Source organism: Lagopus muta, chromosome 5 (genome assembly GCF_023343835.1).
Source record: "Lagopus muta isolate bLagMut1 chromosome 5, bLagMut1 primary, whole genome shotgun sequence".
NCBI classification, from domain to species: domain Eukaryota; kingdom Metazoa; phylum Chordata; class Aves; order Galliformes; family Phasianidae; genus Lagopus; species Lagopus muta.
The window spans coordinates 51,315,959-51,330,606 of record NC_064437.1 but is presented as its reverse complement, the minus strand read 5'-3'; the positions used below and the strand labels follow the sequence as shown (position 1 = coordinate 51,330,606).

General features: G+C 42.1%; 2 protein-coding genes across 10 annotated transcripts in view; one reads left to right on the top strand and one right to left on the bottom strand.

Moving 5' to 3' along the window:
- CPEB3 (cytoplasmic polyadenylation element binding protein 3) overlaps positions 1–7,460 on the bottom strand; it is an 88,473-nt gene extending 81,013 nt beyond the window's left edge. For 4 of the 7 annotated variants that reach the window (XM_048945287.1, XM_048945291.1, XM_048945292.1 and 1 more), the window contains exon 1: positions 79–212. The gene's annotated coding sequence lies outside the window, so the exon portion shown is untranslated. Of the gene's footprint in view, positions 1–78; positions 261–2,099; positions 2,215–7,251 lie in introns of those variants that run through there. The other 3 variants (XM_048945289.1, XM_048945288.1, XM_048945290.1) reach the window with 3 other exon arrangements.
- A 103-nt stretch (positions 7,461–7,563) lies between these two features.
- The window catches only part of MARCHF5 (membrane associated ring-CH-type finger 5), a 31,051-nt gene continuing 23,966 nt past the window's right edge, over positions 7,564–14,648 (top strand). For all 3 annotated transcript variants that reach the window (XM_048945299.1, XM_048945298.1, XM_048945297.1), the window contains exon 1: positions 7,564–7,733. In XM_048945299.1, coding sequence (XP_048801256.1) covers positions 7,690–7,733 — 44 coding nt within the window. In that variant the 5' untranslated portion in view covers positions 7,564–7,689. The remainder of the gene's footprint in view (positions 7,734–14,648) is intronic.

Below are 14,648 nucleotides of genomic sequence, written 5' to 3'. Positions count from 1 at the left end.
TTCCCCCTCCCCCATTTAGGAACATGTAAGCTTTGATCATGCTAGATTGTCTTGAAAATATTTTTTAAGATGCTTCACCCTTTTTGATGCCTTGTTTCCCTTCAGTCTAAATGAGAGATGTGCTTATAGGGCAGAGATATACAGCAATTTCGCCACGTCTCTTTTCTCTTACACCGGAACTCAGAGCTCTCACCCTGCAATGAGAAACTGATTCTGGTTCCTGTTTTTCCAAGCACCCTCCTCCTCCTCCACCTCCTCCCCCTGGCTATTTGCATACGTCAATAAATACTGCTGCGTCCTTCAGCAAGGTTAAAGAGACACCAGTCTCCGCTCTTCTCCACCCCCTTTCCGATGAGGGCACCTTTAAAGGAGCCGGTACCCATTTCCCCAGCAAGCAGCCAGGCTCTCCGGCCGGCACCGCCGTGCTGGGGCCGCGGGGACGGGGAGCGACCCTCGGCGGGGCCGAGCCGGCGGCACTGCGGGGCGCAGCGCTGCTTCGCCGCAAAGGCGTCCCGCTCTATTGCCTTCTCCAGAAAACCGTCCGTCATCTGTTCGTAGGGAAATATAAGGCCAAAAGGAGCAAATCGGGGAGGTGCTACTCGGCTGTAACGCTCCCGATGCTTTCACAGTGAAAAATTAAAATGAGGTTAAGTCGAATGTTTTAAGTAGAGACATGGCCATCTTTAGATGCACAAGACAAGGACTAGTGATGGAATTTATTTGCTACATCGATACATAAGCTTAAACTCGCTTTAGAAGCGAGTGTACATAGCATGACTGAGTCTTATACCTGATAGAAGGGGGGATTCATATAAAGGAGGGCAGGTACTGGAATTTGATCAATATTTCAAAACACCATAATAGTAATGCAGATGTAAACATCATTGCATGGAACTAAAACAGGATCCTCCACATGTCACAGACTTCTAGTCTATTGAAGAGATTATTATACATTTCAAAAGCATGTTGAATGAGCCAAAACCAGTTTCTCAATTGAAGTATGTAAAAGATGGTGATCACCAAATGCCTAATTGCATTTCTACTGAGCTAATCACAACAGCTTGGCCACGCTGTTTTTAGGATTGCTGTTTCAAAGGAACAAAGTAAAGTCCAGCCAAACCAATTATCTGGTTAAGAAAGGTGTCAAAGAGCAAAGTCAGTGACTCCTGACAACGGTTTTGAGATGGCCTATACACACCTTTAGTTTATTATTTTTTAATTCCTACATAGTCACTCACAGACTTTTTACCTCAAATGAATGTAAGGATACATTTCTTCTATAAGTTACTTGGCTTGCTCCCTAGTATTTCCCCTCTCCATACAAAACGAACAGCAAGGGTTCATGCAAGTCTATGCTGTGAGACAACATTAGGGCAAGTTCCCAAGAACGGGGCAAACTATCACACCCAGCCAGCAGCCCTGCTGCTGCCAATGGGGCAGGGGAAACCTGGAGGCGGCTTAAAGCAGTGCTGTAGAAAAACCAGAACACACCAAGCTTCATGTAGCTTTCCATCATCTGCGTTTATAGCAACATCACCATTAATTCTAAGACTGCAGAAAATTATTGACAATTTTGTAGCAGAGAGAAAAAGCATAATTGTTTACCCCTTCCCTGCACAAAAGTATATTGAGAAAAAAATACAGCAGCTGAAATACTACAGTCCTGCCATCAGTAAAGTATATTTAAATCAGTTAGTCATCAGGTTATCTATAGTGGCTAGCACAGCAGTTGTTTCACATATGTACCTTGACTTAGCCATTTGTTTTTGAACTTTATCCTAAAGACTGTAATCCACATTCATTTTCATACTGTTTCTTAAAGGTAAAATCACCACAATTCAATTCTCTTGTCAAGGTCAAGACCTACCTTTAACAGCAAAGCCAGTCTGAATGGAAAAACACTGGATAAAAAAAAGAAAGACTGAGAGGCCACCCATGTCTAACACTGGACTATACACAGCAAATAATCAAGAGGTGCTATAAGTATTTGAGCAAATACACAAACCAGAACAGGAAATCTATATCCCCACAGCAATACCACCTCTGCTTGCATGCAGTAACCCATGCAGTCGACACAGAAATTCTTAAGGAACAGTTACCTTTGGATTTTCTGTATCTAAAGCTCAATAAAACAGTGTGTTTATTTTGTCCTTTCGGGTTTGGTGTGACAAACAGTCGGCCCACTCTGGCAAGAGCACTTTGACAACTGGGAGCTGTCAGCGCATGCTCTGCCGCGGCATTCTGGGTTTTGCAGTCCGACGGGGGCGGCGTTGGCTGCCCAAGCAGGGCCTGCAGCGCCGGGCAGCTCAGCTCAGCTCAGCTCGGGCTGCTGCGCTCCGCTGCCCAGAGGAGCTCGGACAGACACAGCGCGTGCCGCACGGAGCTGACAGCGCGCAACGGCAGCTGAGCTGCACGCAGCGTTTTTATGGCCAGAGCACACAGCTACGTGGAGCAGCAATCGCTAGCCAAAGGAGTGCTTCCAGGACTCCCAACTTCCTTCAAATCTCCAAATTTACGTACAAGGAATTATTTACAAGGCTTATCATCTATGAAAAACCATCACCACTATTACAAACGGGATGGTGCCACATTACTTAGATGTAGAAAACATTAAGGAGCCACTTGTCACAACACCAGTTCTAAAAGCATTCCAACTGAAGCACAGATAGGGCAAGTATGAAACTTCAAAACAAAAATCAGCACGTGGGCTGTATGATATGAATACCTTCCAAATTGCAAATTACTGTTTCTTCATTACTGAGCTACTGTTATAACTTCAAATCCTTTAAAGAAGGAAAATAGTAATAACCCTACTCAGGAAAAAATAAAAAGGCAGACCAATATTTTACTATTTACCACCACATCCACTCCATACTGCAGCTCCTCATTTTAGCTACCTTCCTTCCACAACCACCATCCACATATCTCCTACTTCAGTACACAGATTGAAAGGAATGAATCTCATTTTGATGTTATAGGTCAGACAGTTTTCAGAATTTAGTCTGCAGGCCTTTGTATTCCATCTCTTGCTGATCCATTAATTGTTCTGGATAATCAATGATATCAATAATTCTGGAAAAGGAATGCTAACACTTGTATGAAAATCACATAGCAGAAATCTGAAATGTGAAACTATCAGCGTTTCGTAAAGTTTCAGGCTGTCTTTTCGAAGATGAAATATGCCCAGCTTTGTGGCTGAACTCTGAGAAAGATAAATGAGGGTATTTGAAAACAGCTTGCTAAACCACCCCTGTATTTTGCTTTCTGCTGTCTATTTATGTTGGACTGTGTGGTCCACTCGCCTTGAATTAATGCTGTAATCAAGAGTCTCTGAACACTTGCTCTAACCTGTTTGCACTGCTCTGAATCATTAAAGGCCAGGAAAATTGCTTTCTGACAGCAGCTGAAAATGTCTCATTTGTTGAAACCTCAGCTAGTACAGGGTTAGCCCTGGTCACTGTGCAGCCCTCCTTTATGCCCTTTCTTGCTCCCTGCAGATGCTGTGAAGACTGATGTGAAAGGAGACAGGAGACAGCTTCATTTGCAGATCAAATATTAAGATAATGAAAGTAATCATGACAGTCACTAACAGAGAAATGCTACTTAACCAAAGAAATTCAAGGTTTAATGGAGTCTTTTGATCCATTAGCTACCAGAAGCTTTTTTTTTTTTTTTTTTTTTTTTTTTTTTTTTTTTTTTTTTTTTTTTTTTTTTTTCTTTCCTACCAGCCAACTGTTTTGTAATTGGAAGTTAAAAGATAGTAACAACAGCTGTATCAGGAAACAAAAGCTTCATTCAATCTGATACCTGAATTTCTTGACCTGGGCCAACTCCAAAGAAACAAATGTAAGAAAAGCTCAAGTAAGCCTAGCTAACTTAGCTAAGATTGTACTGAGTGCGTTTTTGTTTGATGAAATTCATTACGAAGTAATTTATGCCTTCTATAGCTAAAAACCCATGCCAGTCTTTCTATCACAAAGTGAATTTTCCAACTAACTTGAAGGTTAAAGTACATTACTGAAAAACTTAGTTTTATTGTAGAAACATTTTTCTCAGTTTACATATATCTCATTTGAATTTAATGGAGGGCTCCTTGCATTTAGAAAGACAGAATCAAGCAAATATGAAATATAAAGTGATCTTGCCATTTATTTTTTATATGCAGTTATAATGCACTATTGAATAAAGAGAATGCTTTCATATTGCTAGATTGCTTAGCTTTGTTTAAATTAGTGAATAATTCCAACAGCTTCAGTGTTGTCAAATGAAAAGAATGTGTTAAAGCAGTGCTGCTGAAACGGACAGGTAAATATTTAATATACTCCATGCTATTCTAATGTTAATTGTTTATCAGTTACCTTAACAAGCTTAATGAAATCTCTGCAAGTTTGTTATCAAACAATTTAATGTTTTAAAATGTGACTTTCTGGTATAAATCTGATAGCTCTAAGCAGCTTATATTATTTTTCATAGTTTTCATTTAATTCTGTACTTCTCTTCAAGTGTGTGGTCTTATTTAATTCAAAATGGCTGCCACCTCCAGCTGGCACCAGTGAGGCTGAGTTCTGCCAAATCCCAAGTGGTAGCAGTCCTCATCCTACACTTCATATTGGCAAAAGGGAGTCCTCCTCAGGGAGTCCCCTCCAGGCTCAAATGCAGCTCCCATCGGGTGAAGGCAAGAGAGGACCAAATGAATCAGCACAACCATCAGAGAGACAGAACAATGAGGACTCCATTTAGGGATGGTATGGAAAACAACAGTGTAATAAAAAAAAAAAAAGCTGCAAGAGCAAGTCTGAGGTTTAAGATACAAACTGTCACTGTAATAAAAAGTAGAAAGAAAAGGAACAGTAAAGGGGGATAGGGAGAGTGACTTGAAGGAGACTGTTGGGGAGAATAAAGAAAGCATTTGAATGGGGCAGCTGCATATTCAGTCCTGGTAGAGGGAAGAGATGAGGATGGAATGACAACTTTTGCTCTGTTGGGGAATAAGGAGAGTTCTTTCAAACTTAGAAACTGTTGGTTATTTATGTATTTTAACACCACATTTTCTTTCTGAGAGGACAAATTGAGATTCCATACCTAAAGCTGCCCAACAAAGTCTTGAAGATTGAAAAAGACACAAATCAGTTTCTAGATTTGGGGATTTTTAAGCTATTCATAGGATGTTATGAGGTCTGTCATGTTTTTCTATATTGCATATTTACAAGGAAATATGATGTACACACCTGCCAAGTGTTTACCACGTGACCCAATACACATGTCTCAACCGCTTTTGTCATCCCTCCCTCCCTGGCAGGGGGCAAAGAAGCCTTCTTTGTGAGAGACTGTTCTCAAGCTTCATATAGTAGCCAGGTGATGATGGATTCCAGTCACATTTCTTTGGGTAACTATTGCCCAAAGTCATTACTGCTGATCACAACCTCATAGCCTTATCCTAAATGGCAGGCAACTAGCTTATCCTCCCTGCCCCAAAACCAAAACACAGAAGCTGTACAAATCCCAGAAATAAAATAGACTTCCTTCCTTTCATCTGTAAGGTTTCAGAATAACTACATAAAACCCAAGCATTTGTCTGGCCTATCTGATCAGTACTTTGACCAATAGACAATGCATTTGTTCCAGATGAAGTCCAGGAATCACAGACTCTGGTAACCAGTACTGCTCTAATATTTCACAAGCAGCTGTAATTGGGAAAGTGGGTATTAGGTTCTCTTCCAGGAAGCCACGCCTACATGGTTTACTCAGCCTACTGTACGCACAAGACTTCCCAGTACTGCAAGTAAAATTGAATTTTACTGTCCTAAGACAAAGTTAAAAATAAATTTTCTTGGACAGGATGTCAGCACGCTGCCCTCTTCCTACTTGCTTCTGTAGATACTTTCTGTAGGAAAAAATTACCAAAATGTAACTGCTTTGGCACTCCTGCTGATGATAGCTTTGGTAATCAGAAAACAGACAACACTGTCCTTATTCTATGTATAGAATACAGCTTGTAAGTCTAAGTCCAGATAATAAAAGAAAAATGGAAAATAAAATCTGAGAAAAATAATATCAGGCACAAAGCAATAGCAAAAACAGAACAATGTACATAAATTTAGGTCCAACTGCATAACCAACTTACACGTTTGTTCTGTAATCTGACAACAGTGCAGCCCTCCACTTTTTTTTTTTTAAACAGATATTTTACAGTATTTTTCTCCCATCAAAGACTCAAAACCAGACATTTCCCCTTAGCTATGACAGCAGGGTCAAAGGATGAAGTACATTCACTGCAGGCTCCTTCTTGTCCTACCTGATCTCTGCAGCTGCACAGAGCTACCAGGCAAATTCTGCTCATCTCAAGCATGAACTGATGTGTGCTGAAGAGGGTGCACAGGTGTGGAGCTGGCCCAGAAAGCCACCACCTTGTACAGCAAATGAAGCATAACACAGCAAGATACAACTGACGCAAGATTTTGAGGACTGGCTACACACAGCAGTTGTTAGATATGTATATACACACCCATCAAAACTCGAGAAGAAAGACCTAAATCTGATCTTTACCCACCAACCTTCCTAAGAATTGGAACTGTAGTAGGCGTTTCTGCAAACAACACCTCTGCCCTTTGCGTGGGAAGCACAACATGCAGAACTTCTCCACACGTGCCAATACATGCACATCTGGGCTGAGGAAAGAGCAGGTGAGGGCCCCAGGGGGACAAGAAGCAGTAACCCTCAGGTGCTGTCTGTCCCTTTGTTCCATAAAGGCTTTTCGGACTCAGAAGTTCCAGCTTCTTATGCTGCGCTACTGCATATCGACTTCAGAACATAGAATGGATTTTCAAAGCCCTTAAGGACTTACACTCCACGGTTACGAGCAGCAGTGGAAGCGCTGCACTACCACTAGCCACCCCATAGCTCGCTCAGGGCGCCAACAGCCGCCACAAGCACACAACGCGATCGCAGCCCTTCCCCAGCACCGCGCGAGCCCTCTCTCCCCCGGGGCAGAGGCTGCACCTGCCGGCCGGGTGGCGGCAGTTCCTTCCCAGCTCCTCTCCCGCAGCAGCGGCGCCGCGCGGTACCCTCAGCCGCCGCCGTGAGGGAGGGGCTGCGGTGCGCGACGGCCGCTCCGCGCGAGGGAGAGCGGAGGCGCAAGGGCCCTTCCCGCCGCCCTCCGCTCGGTGACCCTGTGCCGGAGCGGTGGGCGCGGTGCCGGGCACGGCGCTGACCGTCCCCCGTCGGAGCCCTCTACGCGAGCGCGGCTCCTACCTGCCCCGCGCGCGGTGCCGGGCAGCGGTTAGGCGGCAGAGGCGAAAAGCGGCATAGAAAGGGAGATGGACAGGGGGATACGGCGCCCCGCGGGACCTTTAAGCCCCCGGAGGCGGCGGGACTACACTTCCCGGCGTGCCCGGCCGTCTCGACTGCCTGCTGGGCGCAGGCGCGCTGGGAAGAGGGCGGGGACGGGCGTCGCGGTTGCGCTCGGCCTTTACCTCACAGAGGCACCGCTGCCTTTCATCTCGGCGCCGCGGCGGCTCTAGGCCGCGCCGTGCGTGCGTAGCGCCCTCCGCGCGCCGCGTCCCGCCCGCCGAGGGAGGCGCGTGGCGGGGGGCGGCCCCGCTGCACGGCCCCGCTTTCTCCCGGCGTGACGCGCGGCTTCCCCCGCGCTGGGCCCCTTTGTCAGGCCGCGGGCCCTCGGCTGTTGGAGCCATGTCGGAGCAGACGGGCCTGGCGTTGCCGCAGACCATGGACAGGTACGGGAGGACCGGCTCCGGGAGGCTTGGGCCGGCCGGGGGCGGTTGCGTATGTGTGGGTTCGCCGTGGCTTTTGATGCTTGGGTGGTGCGGGCCGCGTTAAGCTCGGCCGTGGCGGGGCTGGAGCGGGCTGCGGGGAGAGCGGCGCGGTGCAGGGGGTTGCCCGCTTCCTGACGCTGCCGGAGGTAACGCGGCGTCGGGAGCGTTCGTCGAAGCGTTGAAAGGCGACGTGTGTTTAGCCGGGCCTTGTGGGCTTTGTTACTACCTTTGTCTGTTTTGGAGGAGCGTGTAGTTTCTTTTTTGAGTTGCTAAGAAGTCCGACCTGTAAACTCCTCTGACTTAATTCTAAGGGAGAAAAGGCGTTCGCTCTTATTACGTTTGCTTCCTCGTGTTTGCACACGAAGCACTTTCACCCTGTTCTGCTGAGAATTTGAGGTTCCCACTGTGGGGCATTGAGTCATCCAGGAAGCTCTTGAGAGCTGCACGTATAGGCGACACAACAGCACAGTGCTTCTGAAGGTGGGAGCCCATAAGGAATCTACCCTCTACTGATAAACCCATCACGCTTTTCATCACAAACATCCGGGGAAAAGGGAGAAAGACCTCACTGAACTCTGATGTATTTATTTATTTATTTATTTATTTTACTTCTGTAAGGAAAGAGGATTTTAGTAAAATACAGGCTGTCATCAGGCAGGTGATGGAGGGACAAACTCTGGGAGGCAAGGACAGAGCTTGCTCTGCCTTGAAGGTGAGGATAAGGAACTTCAGTCCGATGCAAAAAAAAAAAACAAACAAACAAACAAAAAAAAACTATAAATGATTTGCTGGGGGGACAGAGGAAGAGGAAAACTTATTGTTGATGTTTTAGATATCTGGGAAGTGTTGTTAAGGAGGCTGAGAGTCAGGAACTGGAAACATTTTTGCAAGAAGTAACAGACAAGAGATAGGTTGGTTATTGTTTTTGTGGGTTTTTTTGTTTTTTTGTTTTTTTTTTAGAAGCGCTGTAAGGGAGGTATTCTATTTTACTTCCTGTGAATGTCAAGTATAAAAAGGAAGACGGTTAAGGATGACAAATGAGCAGGAGGAGGATGGTAAAGCTGTTGTGTAGAAAGGAAGAAGAACGAGGAAGATCAGGAAGAATGTTGCACACCTGAAACTAAATTTCATCTTCATCCTGGAATTCATAGTCTGATGATATGTAGTATTTCGTTATTTTGGATGTCTAACAAATCATTATGTTCTGAATGGCTGCCCTGCTGTCTGTGGCAATTTTAACATAACATGAGGCCCTAATTCAGTGGGAAATGTCTGAGGTGGTATTTATCTGTGTGGCAAACAGTAAATTGATGTAATTAGATGACTCTGCCTAATAAAACTGAAGTTTTTCTTTTGTGCTCATATCAGCATTTGGGACTGTGATACGCAAGAATCTAGAATCTTTTGTGATGTCTTTGCAGGTTTTTTTCTTTCAAGCTTAGATTTTTTTAAAATCTTTTTTTTTTTTTTTTTTTTTTTTTTTTTTTTTTTTTCCCTTTAGGGTCTTCCCAGTATTAGCAAAGCTTACTGTTCATGAAAAACTGTCAAAACCAAATGGCATGTAGAAAAGTAAGGAAAGGTTTAGGTGGGCATTTACTAAAAAGGAAGTTGGTTAATTAGCAGCCAAACCAGTTCACTGTTCTTCAATTGGATGTGGATATCTGCGGTTTGATGCACGTTTCATGTTCTTGTGAACTACAGTTTCACAAAGCTGAAAGGATGTATCCAAATACTTCCCAGTAAATTTGGAATAACAGTTGATAATCTGAAATAATTGGAAGGCGTTCATGGCTTGCTTAACAACAAGGACAATAGGGAAAAAGTTTGAAGTACTTAGGAAGCATAGAGAAAGGCATGAAGAAAGACCACAGCTTTCATGCAAGCTTGTTGCACTCAGTATAGGAAGCTTTAGAAACAGCGCTGTGGGAAACAATGGATGGGAATGGTAAGAAGGTGCCGAGTATACAGGATTTGTATTTAACTCAGGACTCGGTACTGTACAAGTAGAAGGATCTTGGAGTAAACAAGACCTCAAAATGCAGTCAGGGTGAGTAAGTTTTCTATTATATACTGGTGTTATGGAGTGTGGTTACGTTACAAGAAACTTTCTTGTTCCTTCATCTGGTGCTCGGAGATCATGCATAACTGCTTTTATGTTGTATGTAGTGATGATCAAGAAAAACATTTCAGTATTTCACATCAGAGGACGTAACCTGTGAATGACTCCTTTGTAGGGATTCTGAAGGGCAGAAGTTCCTTTTCTTTCATGCTGTTATTGTTGATGCTAATGACAGATAGTTATTGCGCTGGGTAGCAGTAACAAGTGCATACAGAAAAGCTTATGAGTTAATGTATTGTCATTGCACTCAAAGCACATACTCTTAAATCAAATTGAAATCTTGTAGTGAAGGATGCAGAAAATAGCTTTCCAGTGAATAAGGCTTTCTTTGGTGTCTAACACTTCTCAGTGAGAGGAGAGAGCTTTTTTTTTTTTTTTTTTTTTTTTTTTTCTCCTGACACCTAGGTGGTATCACTGAGAATTTGCAGAGAATGGTGAAGTACTGTTGTCTCAGGAATAAGTTATTGCTGTAGATCTGAATGTATGCACTACTTTGTATGCAAGGGTGATAGCTCTTAAATCAAGTTCTTCAATATGTATTTGTGAGAGAGAACATCTGGCTTTCTTTACTTGGCTCCTAGGTTGTACATCTGTGTGGCATTCTTCTTGTGCATTCTTCTTGGTATTTTTCCTGCATAATTTTAGTCTGAACCACATTTCTAAGAAATGATACCTTTCTAATAAAAAGCTGTCACAGTGTAATGAATTCCTTACTTGAAATTTCTAGCTAAGGACTTTATAATTAGCTGAAGTGAAGGGTTGCTACACCATGAATGCAAGAGGAAATAACACAGAAATACTGTACTCACAGTGGTATGAGGGTCTTGAACATTTACAATGGAAGTATTGTTCTTGGTATGCCAGTATTGCAAACTGAGTCCTTTTTGTCTTTTTAAATATCACTTTTAAAATAGGCTAAAGAAGAAGGAAGGTTTTTTTTTTTTTTCTTCTTTCAGTTAGGCACTATGAACTTCCTGTCTTGGCACTGTTTAACGGTAGTTCTTCCAGCTGAACACTTGTAAATGTTGCCTTGTTTATCCCTTGTTAGGTGTTCTGGCTGCTTTGTGCATGCTTCAGACTCTTTTGTTCTTCCTAGCTAATGTTGGAAGATAAGCAGTTGAACTTTGTCAGATTTTGGTTTGATTGGACTAGGTTTGATTAGTAACTTTATCTTTTAAGCACGTAGGTCACTCTGAAAGCAATGCTTCCTATTTATTTTCATGGAAAATATAACACGTGCAGAATAACACTATTTCACACAATAGCACAGTAACACTATTTCATAGAGCAGATTGTCAGCTGCAAAATGCTATTTTTAAAGGCCACTTCTTCCTCCAGTATACAAGGACTGCTCTGAAAGTAATGCTTCCTTGTTTTATCAGCAAAGATAAATGAAAACTGATTGCAGACCTTTAGAAGGTCTTTTGCCCATCTGTGTAAAAGCATCAGGATGTTAAGCTATTTTAACCTTCAGACTTCTGTCTCATGTGTGTAGCATTTCCATATTGACATCTGCTTTGATAGGCTTATATACAAACTTGAATATTTTAAATTTAATGGCTTAACAGCTTATTTCTACCTGCAGACAGTAGGAAATTAGCTTTCTGATTTTAGGGTTAGGAAACTCCCAAGATGCTGTTTATCATCTTTGGTACTGAAAATCTTAGTACCTCATATATATTTCCAGGGCGTTCAAACAGTATTCATCTACTAAATCTAAGAAGCTGAATGAAAGATCTTATTGATAGCTTCTTAGATCTCTGTAATAGTGCTTAGCTGTGATTGTTTCCCTTGGTATGGTGGCTTGCAATGCTTGTTGAAGTTAAAACTTGTGTCAACTAATACAAATATACTAGGTAACTATTTTAATATGTATAATTTCAGGGAAAACCAACTCTACAAGATTAAAGTACTACTTTCAGAAGGTTTTTAAAAGAAAACTTTGAGTGGCAGTGAATATATCAAATGTTCATTGGTGCTTTGCTGTAGAGAGGATAGGGAGTCCTATGCATGAAAATGTGAAATAGTCCTTCTCTTTTAAAGCTGTAGTGTCTTTAGTTGCTTTCTGTTCTCCCCTCATTTGTTTTTCCTGTTAACAAAAGCTTCCACTTGACACCCGAATACTTTGTTTAAAAGTCAGCATTTTATGTTGGATTGAAACATGTCAGCATAAGGTAGCCTTCTGTGAAGGATGCTATTAGGAAGGCCATGTGCTGAGTGCTTATGATTGTTCTGCTGGTGAGTCATGCAGTCAGCTTGAGAGTGCTGGGGAGAGTTACTTAATGTTATGTTCAGACACCTTGAAGTCTGGTTTGCATTTAGTAAATATTCTTCCAGATTTTCAATACCAATGCCAAATATGAGTAGCTGTTCCTAAAGCCATTGCCTCCCAGCCATCTCTCTTCTTGGGGTTTAAAATCCATACTGAATTGAGATATTTTTTTTTTGGTGACTTCAAAGTTTCATTCTTCAATTTTCAATATGAATATTAGGAAGATAAAAGATGACTGTCTCTTCTAGGACTTTTCGTTTGCTCTCTCACATACTGTAAATTCTATAACAAAAGTAGAAGTTATAAACTGAAAATATAACTTGAGTAATAGCATCTGTCATATAAGATATTGAATTCAAAGCCATTTGCTTGAAGACTTCCTGCCAATTTTTGCAGCTTTGGGACCCCACTTTCTATTTTATTTCTGCTTTGTTTGGTAGAACATAATAGAAAAAACTGCTTTAATCATGGAACTGAGAATGGAATGTGGACAGCCATAAGCTCGGTTTTTAACTGATAAAGGTAGTGCTAATATGTTTACTTTTAACTGTACTGTATACAAAGATTGTTTCATTCTTACATTAGCTGTGTGATGCTGGAAAATCACAGAATTGTAGGGGTTGGAAGGGACCTCTGGAGATCATCGAGACCAACCCCCCTGCCAAAGCAGGTTCCCTACAGCAGGTCGCACAGGTAGGCGTCCAGGTGAGTCTTGAACATCTCCAGAGGAGACTCCAGGACCTCCGTGGGCAGCCTGTTCCAGTGCTCCATCACCCTCACTGTAAAGAAGTTCTTGCGCACATTCGTGCGAAACTTCTTGTGCTGCAGCTTATGTCCATTTCCCCTTGTCCTGTCTCCACATACTGCTGAAAAGAGACTGGCCTCACCACTATGCCCCCACACCTCAGATATTTAACAGAATTGATGCAGAAGTTTGAACTTGCATAAAATGCAGACTGTGAATGGAATCAAAGTTTGTATTTCTTATCTTTTATCATTTGCTTGTCACAGTAGTGGTTTAATGTTGAGACAGCTACAATTTCAGGAATGTCAAAGTTCTGTTCTCTATCTATGTTGCTTCTGATGTTTGTAACACCTACCACCTAATTTTTATATGTACCACAAACACCAGTATTGGTATTCTTGTCATGCAGTTTCTCTTGTACTTCCTCCAGTGCAAATTAAACTGTTGTACATAATGTAATGCCTTTTAAAAAGAGCAAAGACATGTTTTCATCTTATTCTTGAGACTAACAGTTGTACTTAACATTCCAGTTTAAAACAGCATATTAAAAATACTTTGATACCAATCTTTGAGAACACACAGATATGGTTAGTGCTTGATAAAGGAATGTAGGTAATTGCTAACCTTCTGTTATGGAAAAGTAAGTCTTCTGGGAGATACATTTGGTATCCTTTGACTCAGAACTTGAAGGAATAATAGTTAAATTCCTTTAAGTCAACTCAGTGTTTCTTTCCTCAATACTAGAGGATACATGAATATAGTTGTTGCTCGTAACGGGGTGCAGCTAACAGGATTCTGATGAAGCATGAAGCGGTTGCGCACTGATACCCATCCCTGGTGCATGGACAGCACTTCCAAGCAAGCTTCTTGAAACAGAATTGCTTGGTTATCAAGGTTTGCCTCAGTGCTAATATTTTTAATTCTCCGGTAATGTCAGAAAGCTGTTTTCTGGAAATGCTGAGTAGGGAATCCTCTGAATGTGTAATTAAACAATAGGAGCATCTAAGTAGAATATCTTAGCATGCTTTGAGTTCCTTCTTACTAAGAAACAGCCTCCTGTGTTTTAGAGTCTCAGATCAATTTTCTGCTGCCTGCACTGACACTTCCTTTCAGCCAAACCTTTCTCTATCCTCTCTTTGTCTGTAGTAATTGAGTATTATAAGATGGAGAGTTACATGAGTTATTTTCTGTGCATTGTTCTTTATTAAATGCTTTTTCACCAACATTTTTTATGTGTTGGTTTGACTGAAGTGTTGTCATCCTCTAACTGGAGAGTGTATTGACTGAGCTGCTGAAAGCAATGGTGCAAGTAATTTTTTTTTCTTCCTCAAAGTGCAGAATCCAGGTCATGATGACTGTGATCAAGAGTATAGTTGAAAATGCTTTCCCCAGGGAGCCTCAAATGACTGAAGTTTGACAGATATATGATTTCTTGTTTTGCTATGCTTTTATTGTCTGGCAAGTAAATTTGGTACATTGGAAGCCATGGAAACAGTTGAAAATCAAAGTTTAGCACATAGTGAAGCATGTAATGTGTCCCTGGGGAGTGGGCATTGGTGTAAGAATTCAATACAGTAGATTGCAGATGAATTACAGGAAGAATGACTGCTAAATCTACTTTGAAGTCTTACTCAGTCTCTTGTTGGTGTAAAAATTAGGTAGTTCAGCCTGTCAGGAGTTGGGTGTTCTACCTTAATAGCAGGTCGTGTTATCAGTTGGAGAACACTGTGTGGTCCTCTT